Raw genomic sequence first — 14,500 nt, forward strand, 5'->3', positions numbered from 1 at the left:
CAAAACCAATATGAGCTGCTGAATCAATATTTGTGGCCAAACTGGTGACTTGCTCTTACATAACTAATCCAGTTTTTTAAGGAGATTTAATTTAAATTGAAGCAAAAAGCGTATAGACAAGACTGAGCACAGGGAAAGCCTCGGTCACACAAAGAAAAAAGGATCAACAACAAAAATGGTGAAGCTTTACGTATTAATACAGTGAAAGGGAAACAGCAGAGAAACACTACTGGAAAGTAATGCGTTCTTTTGTTTGTATTTCAGCTCCGCAAAGCTGTTATGGACCACGTCTCAGACTCTTTTCTGGAAACAAATGTTCCGCTTTTAGTATTGATTGAAGCTGCCAAGAATGGGAACGAAAAAGAAGTGAAAGAATATGCACAGGTTTTCCGTGAACATGCCAACAAACTGATTGAGGTAAGAGGGTACAAATTAAAGTTAAATTATCGCTAGCTAAATTAAGGCAAGAGTAGGCAAAACACATTTTTCAGTTCTGTAATGGATTTGCTTTGAAAATTTTGTTTTAACAGATTTAAATACAATTTAATATTTAAATGATAAAAAATGTTAAGCTTATCGAGAAGCAGCAGCTACTGTTACATAGCCCCTGTGGTTTTATATATTCTGCAGTGCGAGGATATTGTGCCTTTACCTTTGCTTGCTCCGTCACTTGGAGCTGGTGCTGTGGAGTAAAGGAGACTGGGGCGCAACTGGCCGGCTGCACAATTTGACCCTTACTTGAAGCCTGCAGGTTCTTTATTTCAGTAAAATACCAGCGAATATAAACAGACCTCTTATGTGAAGGCTTTTCAAATGGAAACCTGCTTGTGTGTTTGTAAAGAGCAAACAACAGACAAACAGAAAAGTCTCAGTAACAGCAAAACCGATCCTTGCTGCCTATTTCTAATAAAAAACCCGAGGCTCTCAAGCTGGTATTGCTCAAGGCTAAAGCAAATGTGTGACAAGATCAGCTTCAAGAGGACTGGCCTGTCCTAACTGAAATGCATTAGCTGTTATTAGTCCGTTATTGAAGGTAATAGTTTTCCAGCAGAGAGTGCAGTTACAAAGAGCCAGGTAGGTTCATACCCTGTGTTTGTGGATACATCCTGGTAACCTTATCCTCTTGCCATTGTTTTCAAATGCGATTTGTGTGCTTATTGATGCTAAATGGCAAGGAACAAACATCTGTAGGTTTTGTTGAAGAAACATGCCACTAGGAATAAGCTTCAAAAGCTCCTCCTGTGCACCGCAGTGTTCTTTGAGGCACCAGCCAGCGCCTGCACTGAACGCCTGCAGCTGCCCGGGAACAGTCGGATACCAGTTAGGCTGGTTCTGCTCTCCTGATATCACCATTATTGATAATTGCATCTGTGTGTCTCCTGAGCTCATCTGGAATACTTAACACATGTGGACAAATTTCAGTTACTCAAGAATAAGACCTAGCCAGCAGCAGTAAAAGTAATTTCTGACTCTTGCTCGGTATCTTCCCTTTTCTTAAAGCCCTACAAGCTCTGAGCGCAGTGAGCAGCTGCCCCTCAGTCTGGGGTGCATCGAGCTGCTCCAGCTCCGAGTTGCCGTCTAAGCAGTGAAACCCTGTAATTCTTCAAAGGTATCCGTTCTTCACCTTCGACCTGCTGTGTCTCAGTGTAAATGCCATCTCCATATAGTTTCAAAGTTATTTTATTTTAAATTTTCAGTAGCTAATCTCGTCTGACAAAGCAGCAGGCAGCAGACAGCGCTGCTGTGCCCTGCTGTGGCAGCAGGACACGGCCGTGCAGGTGCGATACTGGGAGCACTTTGAAGCAGGTCTTGTCTAAAACCTGCCTTCTTCACATTGCAAGCCTACTGTATCTAGACAATTATTCTAGGGCTTGTTTACGGGAGAAGTTGACTAGCGTAACAATATTGGTGCCTATTCTGACGTAGTCTGCTACCTCCTCAGTGGATGTGGAGTATCTGCACTCGGAGTTTATCAGGCTAATTACAGAGCAGTAATTGCACTGCTCTAGCCACGAGCTTCCCTCCCACCTTTGCTAGGTGAGCCCGTACTCCTGGCTCCTTCAGAATACACGTGTCGTCTGAAAAAGCAACGGGGGGCTGTCCTCACTGGCATGAGAGAGTGGCTTTTACTGACCTTACCTTGTGTGCAAAATGCCAAGCTGCAAATGAGTTTTACAGAACCTCTATTCAACCAAACAGCCTGTCTTTCTTGAAAGACTGTTCCCCTGAAAGTATGTATTAAACAATATTTCTGACTGGCATCAAAAGGTTCTGCTGAACTGATATGCTGCTGCAACAAGTTTTTGAAGGCTTGCTTATTGCTTTTGCTGTCTAAAATGTAACTATGGCTGTAGAGTAGTGTGATCTAGATGGCTTATAAACCTCTTCTGTGAATGCGATGGATCGATATATGGGCTTAGCTTTGACAGAGGGTAATAGTAGTCCTGCCAAGCCCTTGTCTCCGGGGAATAGAGCCAGCACGGAGTCATGTGCGATGTCACATTTATGCAGTGAAGGGCAGCACGTCGGGGTGGGTTGCACTTCGTGTCTTGGTGTGTCTCTTTGCTGGAATGGAAGGGGCTGTTTGCAAGCCCCTTGCAAACCCCTCTGCTTTTGGGCAGAAACTGGACTGCAGGTACCCAGAGAAACAATAAACGATTGTGTTTATTATTAAAGAGCAGAACGGAAGATGCTCCGCATGGGGAGATGAGGAGTGATTGCTTCCGCCTGTCTGCGGTGGCAGAGGGGTGCCAGGGAGGGAACTGCCCTCCGAAACGCTGCCGAGTGACTCGCCATCCGGTGTGACAAACAGCTGCAGCGCAGAACAGAGCTGTGCCGTGTGTCACGCTGGGACTGGCAGGCTCCCGTGGCCCAGGTGGAGAATGTGTCCTTGCTTTTAATGCTAAAGGGTGGGGAGAAGCACGTATGAGTGACCTGCTCTGTACTAGGTAGCTAGACAGCTCCCTGTCTGAGAAGTTTTAGAATTGTAGAATCATAGAATCACTAGGTTGGAAAAGACCTCTTAGATCATCGAGTCCAGCCATTCCTGTCTGCCACTAAACCTTGAGTACCTCATCTATCCGTCTTTTAGATACCTCCAGGGATGGTGATTCACCCACCTCCCTGGGCCAGTTTTACACCACGGAGTTGGTTTGCTTTTGTCCTGTGACCTGGAGGAGTCAGTGCTGCTCTCCTGAGGAACCAGCCACCAGGGAGGACCCATATTTATCTATGAGTGGTTTTGGACACTGAACTTTGCAGGTGTTGGTTGGATGGGAGGAGCGACAGTGCTGATTCTTCCCTGGGTCAGTGTGGGCAGTTCCTGCTCCCGCAGTGCAGAGGTGTTTTCAGGCCCTCCAAGTAGCTGTAAAAAGATGCAAGCACATGATTTGTGTGATTTTACTTGGAAATGTTGCCTTCTTGGCAGCAGGGCACTGTCTGCTTTCTGATTCTTAAGTCCAGGCAGACAGATCTAACCAAAAGATGCAATAACTACACAAATCTGATTTCCCTGCTGGGTCTGTACCTTCTAGAGAAACCATACCAAAGCCCTGTCCCAAAGAGCTTCCACCTGATTTGTTTCTACATAGTAAAGCACTAACCCCCTTATCCTACCTCTTGACAACTGAGCAATGGTAAAACAGTAAAAGGAGACTTGTCCCAGTTGAATAATACATTTCAAAGACAGCTTTTAAAACTGCTCTGTGCTAACAGTCCATTAACTAGCTTGCTCTCCCTCTGAATTTTGTTAAAGGAGTTTAATTCAAGAATTGAGAAGCCAATTTAAATGCAGCACACAGGAATAACAGAAGAGCGAGCATTTTGGGAACCAGTGTAAGAAGTAGTTCAATTCACTTGTGCACTATGAAAGTCCTTCGTGATTTACAAGTTGTGGTCCTTACTTGCATTCCAGAGGTTTTTCCGATGCCGGCTAAAGTAGCGTGGGCCCTCCAACCTGTAACTTTGCTCTTTAGGAAAGGCAGCTTGGCATGGGCATCCTTAGATTTAATATTCAACCCTAGCAGAAAAAAGGTTGTCCTGCAGCACTTTTAGTGATGTCACTGAGCACCATGCTGACTTTTTGTTCCCCCTGGTCTTTGAAGCGAGCTTCTGCACCAGTTGCCTTTGTACCGCTCGCTCTAGTCACTGCCACAGCACTCTGGCTGGTCCCTGACAAGGGAAAAAGCCGTGAATGCTAAGGAGAAACAGCTATATGGTACTGAACGCTTTAGGAAAAGAAAAATCGGGTTGCCTGTTTGTCACTGTTCTGTACTGTGTAGTTCTCAGACCTTTAAGAAATGAGGTTATTACGAGGTAGATGAGGACAGAGCCCAGGTTCAAAGTTGGCAGTAGCTGTTTGCCTGCTTCCTTTGAAAAGGTAGAGTTTGTAATTTCTTAAAAACAGCCAATGATCTTTATCTTATTCTGGAACCCAGGACCCCCGCGTCAAATATTTCTCTCAAATTTATCTGTAAGTCTCTTTGTTGGAGAAAATTTGGTGAGATCTGGGAGGCGAAAGCTCACGGTGATATTCCATAAGCATCATTTTTTTCCCCCGTCATTGCTTTAGTTTATCTGAAAAGACCACTCTGTGCCTTTTCTTAATGCGCTGGGCTGTATCTTGCATATGGAGAGATGATTTTCTCATCTTCAGTGAAAACCCATGAACAGATGCAGGCTGCAAATTTATTTGCTTGGAAAGAATCACATTTGAGCACTTGCAACTCCATAAGCTCTCCGTAGCCTCTCACGCTGACGGTTCCCCTTCTGCTGCCCTAACTGTCTTGCCTGATGTCCCAGAATGATTCTTCAGACCTCAGCCTAAAAATACCACTCCAAAAGCCCAAAGGCTGGCACACTTGCAGCATTTTATTGCAATTTATCCTGATTTGCCCACAGTTGTAGCCTATATAGTTTTCAGGGAGTGTAACAGCTGCTGGTTTTCTACATGTGAAAAGCTTTTAGACAAATCTGAAGTGATTAAAACACAGCTTAGATTTAAAATAATGCAGCAAAGGTTTTAAAAAAACGAGACATGCCTGTCCTCTGTTCCTGAGATGTGACTTGCCTGGGCACAGCCAGTTATATTTCTGATAAAGGCGTGTACTCAGTCATTTGTGCACCATATGCCTTTATCAAAAACAAAACATGGAAAGGAAATATCTAGGAGATCTAGAAATAAATCGAATCTGACAAGATTATCCCTTGATTGTCTGTTAGTCCCTTGATTTCAAAAGTTTATGCAAAGTTTATAGGGATTGGGCAGGCTTTGCTCTTTCATAGAATGGTAGAACCATAGAAGCATTTGGGTTGGAAGGGACCTCAAAGCCCATCCAGTCCCACCCCCTGCCATGGGCAGGGACACCTCCCACTGCATCAGGTTGCCCCAAGCCCCCTCCAACTTGGCTTTGAACCCCTCCAGGGATGGGGCAGCCACCACTGCTCTGGGCAACCTGGGCCTCCCCACCCTCACAGCAAAACATTTCTTCCCAAGATCTCCTCTCAATCTCCCCTCATCTAGCTTAAGTATTCTTTCATTCTTTAATTACCACCTTCTTTCATTCTTTAAATATTCTCTGTTCAGGTTTGCCACCAAAGGTTTGCGTCAGTACGGAAAGACAGAGATGCTGCGTCTTGGTTAAAAAGTGCAGACAAGCACTTGACACCCAAATCAAATATTGACTTGAAAAGCTTTTCTGAATCTTTGGGTACATTAATCTCTCAAAACGCAGCGTTTCCCAGGCTCGAGTCGCTGTCAGTCATTACCGTAGTATCTGGGCATGTATTTTTCCTGTTCAGTAGGCTGATTTACATCATCGGGTTGGAATCTGCCAACTCAAATTTATCTCTTCCTTGCTTTTATTTTGAAGGTAATTGTGTATTAGAAGAGAAATGTCCTTTCGCTGTGGTTTGGGGAAGAGAGGCAGAGTTTGTCCAGCTCAAGAGTAATTTCCCATTTTAAGATGGAAAACAAAATGCATCTTCCAAAGCACAAGCACATTTTCCTTAGTTTGTCTATAGCCAACCTTGGCAACAATTTAAAATAAATGTCTTCAGTAAACGACCAGTATAACTCTAATGTGCCCTCTAAAGCCTGACACTCTTCAAGAACCGATGCACTTTCCTTGTAAGTTCATTTTATTAGTCAACTAATTCATAAATAAATTAAATTCTGCTTGTAGAACATGCCTTCATTACATTCATAATCGGTAAAGTAGGAAAGCCTCAGCAGAAAAAAAGTTCCTTCATTTTCCAACAAAACTGGATATACAAATTTAATAGATCATACATAAATAAAGGCAACTGACCTTTTAATACGATAACTTTTGTTCTTGTAAGGGTTTTTTTAGGCTAATCTTCTAATGCTGCAACAAATTATGTATGAAAGGGTTCGTAAAATGCTAGTACAGATTCAAAATCATGTTTGAAGAGGAGTAAGAGACTGAAGAATAATCTTTCTATCCCTATTTCATTGTAAGTACACATGGGAGAAGCAAGATAGTCAGTGGTCTGACAGTGAAGCTGATGGGAGACATCATAGAGCATAGAATGTCCTGAGTTGGAAGGGACCCATAAGGACCATCAAGTCCAACTCCTGTCCCTGCACAGGACACCCCAACATTCACACCGTGGGACTAAGGGCGTTGGCCAAATGCTTCTGAAATATTGTCAGGCTTGGCACTGTGACTGCTTCCTTGGGAGCTGTTCCAGGGCTCCACCACTGTGGAGGGAAGAGCCTTCTCCTAATGTCCAGCCTAACCCTCCCCTGGCATCTTCCTGCCATTCCCTTGGGTCCTGTCATTGGTCACCAGAGAGAAGAGCTCAGTTCCTTGCTCCTCCTTCACCCCTTGTGAGGAAGCTGCAGATCTTGATGAGATCTCCCCTCAGTCTCCCCTTCTCTACACTGAATTGAGGATGATTGTGAACCCTCACAGATCTGAGCAACAATCGGGGTGTTTGGAGACATTCTTCTATTTAAAACTCATCCCAGTTAGCTGTGGCTCTGTGGAGGAGAGGAGAGGCATTGCTGCTGTGTCTTTTCCACAGGGGCAGTCATTATGTTGGGTGATTGTTTAGTGTGGGGCTTTGTCTTTAAGTGGGCCAGGGGAGATGGGAAAGGTGTAGGAGCTGAAGGTGAATGAGATTAGGCTTTGGAAAACTGTATGAACTCTAGAATCAGCCCTGTATTTACTCCGTTCCTGTCATCTTTGGAAGCATTTTTTTCCATCATCTTCCAACAGTCCTGGAAGACTGGGGAAGTCCCACTGGACTGGAGGCTGATGTGCCCATCTACAAGAAGGGTCGCAGGGAGGATCCAGGAACTACAGGCCTGTCAGTCTGACCTCAGTGCCAGGGAAAGTCATGGAGCAGGTGATCTTGAGTGCGATCATGAAGCACATGCAAGAGAACCGGGTGATCAGGCCCAGTCCACACGGGTTCACAAAAGGCAGGTCTTGCCAAACTAACCTGATCGCCTTCTATGACAAAGTGACTCGGCTGCTGGATGAGGGAAAGGCTGTGGATGGATCTTCCTGGACTTCAGTAAAGCCTTTGACACAGTTTCTCACAGCATTCTGCTTGGGAAACTGTCACCTCTGGCCTGGACAGGCACACACTCTCCTGGGTGGAAAACTGGTTGGCTGCAGGGCCCAGAGAGTGGTGGGAAATGGTGTTAACTCCAGCTGGAGGCCAGTGACAAGTGGGGTTCCCCAGGGCTCAAGGCTGGGTCCAGCCCTGTTCAATGTCTTTATCAACGACCTGGATGAAGGCATCAAGTGCACCCTTAGCAAGTTTGCGGACGACACTAAGCTGGGTGGAAGTGTGGATCTGCTGGAGGGTCGGGAGGCTCCAAAGGGATCTGAACAGGCTGGACCGCTGGGCTGAGTCCAATGGCAGGAGGTTTAACAAGGCCAAATGCCGGGTCCTGCACTTGGGGCACAACAACCCTGAGCAGCTACAGACTAGGAGAAGTCTGTCTAGAAAGCTGCCTGGAGGAGAGGGACCTGGGGGTGTTGGTTGACAGCGACTGAACATGAGCCAGCAGTGGCCCAGGTGGCCAAGAAGGACAATGGCATCTTGGCTTGGCATCTTGGCTTGGCATCTTGGCTTGGATCAGAAACGGTGTGACCAGCAGGTCCAGGGAGGTTCTTCTCCCTCTGGACTCGGCACTGGTGAGACCGCTCCTCGAATCCTGTGTTCAGTTCTGGGCCCCTCACCACAAGAAGGATGTTGAGGCTCTGGAGCGAGTCCAGAGAAGAGCAACAAAGCTGGTGAAGGAGCTGGAGAACAGGCCTTATGAGGAACGGCTGAGAGAGCTGGGGGTGTTTAGCCTGGAGAAGAGGAGGCTGAGGGGAGACCTCATTGCTCTCTACAACTACCTGAAAGGAGGTTGTGGAGGGGAGGGAGCTGGGCTCTTCTCCCAAGTGACAGGGGACAGGACGAGAGGGAATGGCCTCAAGCTCTGCCAGGGGAGATTTAGGCTGGACATTAGGAAAAAATTTTTCACAGAAAGGGTCACTGGGCACTGGCAGAGGCTGCCCAGGGAGGGGGTTGAGTCACCTTCCCTGGAGGGGTTTAAGGGATGGGTGGATGAGGTGCTGAGGGGCATGGGTTAGTGTTTGATAGGAATGGTTGGACTTGATGATCTGGTGGGTCTCTTCCGACCTGGTGATTCTATGATTCTATGATTCATTTGGGGAAGGAGAAGTCAGTTAAAGAGATCAGGCAGCAATTGAGTGTGGGTGCTGTTGACTTGATGTCTTCATAGGCAGGTAAAAAGCAATAGAGTTGTGGCCTCTTTTATTTTCCAGGTATTTGAGTCTGAATTTCCACAGCATTTTTAAGTAGCTTTTTGGGTATGGCTTTTATAGTTGTGCCATAAATGTTTTAATTTGATATGTAACTAAAAGCCTCAACGCATGTCTGGATTTTCATCATTCCAGTCATCAGCCATATGGGAATATCGGTCAGGTAGTGTCGACAAGGAGTTGCCTGAAGTCTGTGTAGCATTTATTCCTCTTCTATCTTGTTGTCTTCTTCAAGAGCATGATGCACTTAGAATTATCATTAAACTTGCCGTGAACAGTTTTATGGATCTCCACAACCTGGATTAAACAGCTAATAATGGGCATTACGTTGAAAGCCTTTAGAAGGATCATAATGCTGCACGCTGAGCGATAAGCAAAATGAGATGGGAAAAAATTGTGATTTCAATTTCGATACATAGAGGCTTGTTTGGATAAGGGTAATTGTTCAGGTGCTACCTAGATATACTTCTGTTTTAAAGAAAAGCAGTTGTGTTGCTAAGACACATCTGAGATGAGGATTCACTCTCAAAGTTTTAGCTGAAGCTCAGATCAATGTTCCATACCAGTGGTGTGATTTCTGTCATGGCAGCTCAGATTGACTGGTGTAACTAATGTGTTTTGTGCTTATAACAACATTTTATCACTTTAGCTTGTTTGTCTGAGGAAGGAATAGTTCCCGTGCCAATAGCTACATCTGCTGCTCCAGCTGCATCTCTGAGGGGCACGGTGCCCACGTAGCACACTGCTATTCCTTTACCAGCTCCAGTCCGTAGAAAGGATAATCCACCAGTCTGGGAACAAAGGTATCTCTGCACGGCTGGCACTACATTGCTGTGGATATTTTTTATGCTATAGGTGTATTAGTTCCCTTCAAATACCTCTTCCCCCCTCTCTGACTGAAAATCCTTCTTGTTTGAGGGAGAACTGCTCTGCCTTCTGCACTTGCCACTTGGGATATGCAGTGCAGTTTGGTTTGTCAGGATGCACAAACTCTGGTTTGGCCCAGCTGTCTGTAAAACTTCCCTTCTTTATGAAGCCTTGACAGCATGTGAGGTTGTGCTCTGTTGGAGGAGGAAGTTTCCTCCAGGCGCAGAAAGAGCTCGCTGATATGGAGCAGAGGTTTTTTGGACAGCTGTACCTCAAATGGCACCAGGTAGGTGGGTACAGCTTTGGTGGAGAGCCACGTGCAGAGCTGTGTTCTTTAACTAGAGTCTGAGACACACAGACATAGCTTGAAAGGTGCATTTGATCCCAAAAGAAGGGTGGTTACCCATGAGAATATTAAGTGCTTGCCTCAGTATTACAGGGAGCAGAAGGTACACAATATATTGTCTCTGATCCCCTTCCTCTTGCCATCAGCCTGTTGAAATAAAACGTGCCCACTTCTCATTGTCTAAAACTTCTGGAAAAAAAAAAGAAAATGTTTTCCTCACCAGTTTTGTTTCATCTGGCTGAAAATTCCCTTCCATGGGCTTATAAGCAGACTTGAAGATAAAACTGCTTTTGTCTTCTGCATAAAGTTGCAGAGCTCTGGAAATAGCAGTTCTCTCAATTTCAGTCCATCGTTCCCCTCAGTGCTTTATGTCTGCAGTCTTTCTCTGTGCAGCTTGCTTTAATTAAAGACTTCTACTGTTTTAAGTTAGCATATGGGCATTCCAATGCCCACAACAAGCTCTGACAAGGTACCTTCTGTGGAGCTGCAGCCACTCGCAACTATCCAGTCATGAAAAATCAGGGAGTAGCTGGCAGTGTGACTCCAGTCACTTCCTCCAGCAGCACTGGGGATTGAACCAAAGTCATAGAATCGTTTGGGTTGGATGGAATCTCAAAGCCCCTGCGATGCGCTGGGACACCTCCCACTAGATCAGGCTGCCCAAGCCCCATCCAACCTGACCTCGAACACCTCCAGGGATGGAGCAGCTGCAACTTCCCTGGGTGACCTCTGCCAGTGCCTCCCCAATCTCTTAGTGAAGAAATTCCTCCTTATGTCTAGTCTAAATCTGTCTCTCTCCAGTTTATACCCATTGCCCCTTGTCCTGTCACTCCAAGCCTTTGTAAACAGTCCTTCCCCAGCTTTCTTGTAGCCCCTTCAGGTACTGGAAGGTTGCTTTAAGGTCTCCCCACAGCCTTCTCTCCTCCAGGCTGACCAAGCCAAACTCTCTCAGCCTGTCTTCGTATGGGAGGTGCTCCAGCCCTCTGATCATCTTTGTATCCTCTTCTGGACCTGTTCCAACAGCTCCATCTCCTTCTTATGTTGAAGATTCCAGAACTGGACACAATCCTCCAGATGAGGTCTCACAAGAGAGGAACAGAGGGGCAGAATCACCTCACTCAACCTGCTGGCCGCGCTGCTTTTGATGCAGCCCAGTATACGATTGGCCTTCTGGGCCTCCTGTCGTCCCTCCATGCATTAAAGAAGTGAAGCTGGTTTGCATAATTCAAAATCAGCCCTGCTTCTGCAAAACCAAGGAGTTATGGGGTTATAATGCAGGTTTGTCCCTCGCACAGTACCTGTTAGTGTGGACATTAAAATGTTCACAGTCATCTTGAATGTTATAGTATACGAGTGAATTAATAAATGTATGGGCTTAGTGAATAATAAAAAGCCCTTTTTTAAGAGGGATGGAAATTACATAATTGACACAACTCTTCTGAGAGTCCTCAGGTGCCACATAGTTTTGCCAGAACAGCTGTTTTGGCAGGCGAATGAATTTCCTGGGCTGTGACCCTCGTGAAGTGAATCTGGGCTGCCCTCTGAAATTAGATGGCCTGCGTTTGAATTCTGGGAGAGTAGCAGGTACGGTTTCTTTAGCAGGTCCTCACGAGGGAGATATTGAATGGCTCCTTTCCATCCTATTTTTAGTTCTTTCTTTTAAAATGGGTGATATTAAGCTCCTGAAAAGTGGGAATTTGCATTCCTAGAGAAATTATAAAATGAAAAGTAAAAACTAGAACAGGAAGCTGCAGTTTGAAGTTTAATCAGAAACTAAAATGCCAGGAAAAGCTGTGAAAAGCTTTGTTTCTGTGTTGTAGGAATTCCTAAACTATCAGTGTATAAATGAGGATGGGTTTATTTCTGCGTGAGATTTGTGAGCATCAGGTATGGGAGGGTGTTGGTTGATGTTATGTTGAAAAGTAAAGCTTTTCAGGCTTCAGAATGTCGGAAAACTCTTCTGCACCACTGCTTATGCTAGTTCCAAATGAGAGTAGTCGGTGTTTGTCTCCTGCCTCACCAGGTATAATCCTCTTTGCTAACAATACTGTGGCAGAGGCAGCTCTGGTAATTTTGAGTTCTGCACCCACAAATCCATTGCAGAGCGTTCCCTGGATTTCTCACAGCTGGATGGCACCCAGCGCTGCTTAGGAGCACTTTGCCTATTTAACTTCTGGAGAAGCTGTCCCGACAAAGTGACCTGTGAACAAGGAGGAAAAACTTAATGCTGCTTCTCTGGAGTCAATCCAGGTGCATGCAGCAAGGACTTTAATGCAAACTTTCTAAGTCAGCCTTTGAAATCCTTGAAAAAAAGAAGATGTAATATGTTGGAGATTCTAGCTCCTTTTTTTTTTCTCTTGCATTTTTGTCTCTTATTGAAAAAAGCAATTTGTCAATCCTTTAATAAGCAGCTCTATATGAAGTAACCCCTCTGCCTAAGCTGGGATACCGGTGCAGAGAGAACCTTAACAAATACAAAGCTCTAGCACGTTTCTCTATTATTTCCAACAGTGTAATTTAAGAAGCTTAGCGATGACCCCAGGCTCATGTAGCTGAGGCTGTATAGTCTCTGAATTGCCGGGAGACGCAGCTCCTTACTCATTCTCAGAACAAATCTCAAATTAAAAAAAAACCACCAAACTAAATAAAAATGCATTTTGAGTGAGAGTGGTAAAAGCCAGCTATTGTCAGAGAAGGCAGTTATCTACAACAGCTGGCAACACAAACAGGCTGACAAATTGTCACTCATGGGGGGGGAAAAAACTGCATTAGCAATGTCAGGATTTTTCCTGATTTAAAATTAGTAGATTCTGAAGACTCAAAATAACTAGAATTTGAGGTGGAATCATGCAGTGACAGATGGCACACTGTTTTTTTCCTTTGGAATTATACCTTCCCGTTAATCACCCAGGCATGATTGACCCTTTGTGCTGAGGTGGTGCCTACCTTGAGAAGGAGCCAGGTAAGCGATGCATCCTCAAAGACACCATCTCACCGTCAGTACTCCAGTGTCATTAATACAAATCGGATTTGAGTTTCAAAGGCTGATCTGTGCTTGAAACCTGCTGTTCCTCTCTTGTGAGACCTCATCTGGAGGATTGTGTCTGGTTCCTCAACAAAAGGAGATGGAGCTGTTGGAACAGGTGCAGAGGAGGCTACAAAGATGATCCGAGGGCTGGACCACCTCCCATACGAGGACAGGCTGGGAGACTTGGGGTTGTCCTCTCCTTGGAGAGGACAAGGCTCCAAGGAGATCTTATAGTGACCTTCCAATACCTGAAGGGGCCACAAGAAAGCTGGGGAGGGACTGTTCATGAAGGCTTGTAGTGATGAGATTGGGGGCAATGGATGTTAACTGGAGAGTGGTAAGGCGCTGGCACAGGTCACCCAGGGAAGCTGTGGCTGCCCCATCCCTGGAGGTGTTCAAGGCCAGTTGGATGGGGCTTGGAGCCCCTGATCCGGTGGCAGGAGGGTTGGAACTGAATGATCTTTGAGGTCCCTTCCAACCCAAACTGTTCTGTGATTCTGTGATTCCCAGCACAGGTTGTCCAGGTTTGAGCTATACCTGGCATGGTTCCTTAGTTCGTTTTCTGGAGATGACACTCCATGGAAAGGCTCACTGCCTCTGTCCCTGGAGGAACATTTAACTCCTTCATCCCGCCCTCAGTGGGGGCTCTGGGTCCACCCTGCCTTTTGGTATGCAGGGAGATGTTTCTGGGACAGGGCTGTGTACGTCACAAACCGAGAGCCCTGATATTGCAGCCAAAAGATGCTTTTCCATGGGCCTGTCAGTGCTGCAAGAGGTGTCTCTGCTCTGCATCGATCTCGTTTCTCTCGTCTGTCTTCACTCCCCATGTATTTTTAACTTTTTTCAAGAGATTGCTCATTATGGCTGATTACATTATTTGCAATTTTTTGTCTCTGTTGCTGCCTGTGCCAGTAGTGCTTATGTAAAGGGGCTTGATGATGTTGAATGGTAAGAATGAACAAATGCAGTAGGAATTCAATTGCTATTTTGCTCTCAAGCACAAGTGTTCTTTCTAAATCAAGCCTGACCACTTACTGTGTCAGTCAGCTACGTTGTTGGAGACACGGAGTAGCTGTTTCATTTACATTTGATTTAAGGGGAATTTTTGTTTGCTTGAGGTGCTCTCTTTTATTTGAAAGCTTTAAAATGCATGATTTCCTGGTGCTGTGCGTGCTTTAAAACAAATTTGGCCATAGCTGATCTTCATCTTGGCTGCAAAATCCTATGGAATATGTATACCTGTCAGATGACTGCCAGCAGTACCGTGGCCTCTCCGGAGGCAGAGGAGTGGGAGGTTATGTGTCAAATATTGCACAGGAGTTATTGATGATAGGTTCTTTCAGATACCTTTAAAATCAAATTTCTTAATCACAGAACCGTCTGGCTCAGCTGGTTCGTGCAACTCATGCTATATTCATGCTATAGAGAACCTGATAATTAATGACATTTTAA

The 14,500-nt window shown here is 45.4% G+C and overlaps 1 protein-coding gene across 1 annotated transcript in view; it reads left to right on the forward strand.

Annotated features, from left to right (window-relative positions):
- Positions 1–14,500, forward strand: part of CTNNA1 (catenin alpha 1) — a 125,508-nt gene that overhangs the window by 70,800 nt on the left and 40,208 nt on the right. Inside the window, exon 9 of the mRNA XM_069869624.1 lies at positions 265–417. Within this exon, the coding sequence (XP_069725725.1) occupies positions 265–417 (153 nt within the window). The remainder of the gene's footprint in view (positions 1–264; positions 418–14,500) is intronic.

This window comes from Phaenicophaeus curvirostris, chromosome 15 (genome assembly GCF_032191515.1).
Source record: "Phaenicophaeus curvirostris isolate KB17595 chromosome 15, BPBGC_Pcur_1.0, whole genome shotgun sequence".
Classification (NCBI taxonomy): Eukaryota; Metazoa; Chordata; class Aves; order Cuculiformes; family Cuculidae; genus Phaenicophaeus; species Phaenicophaeus curvirostris.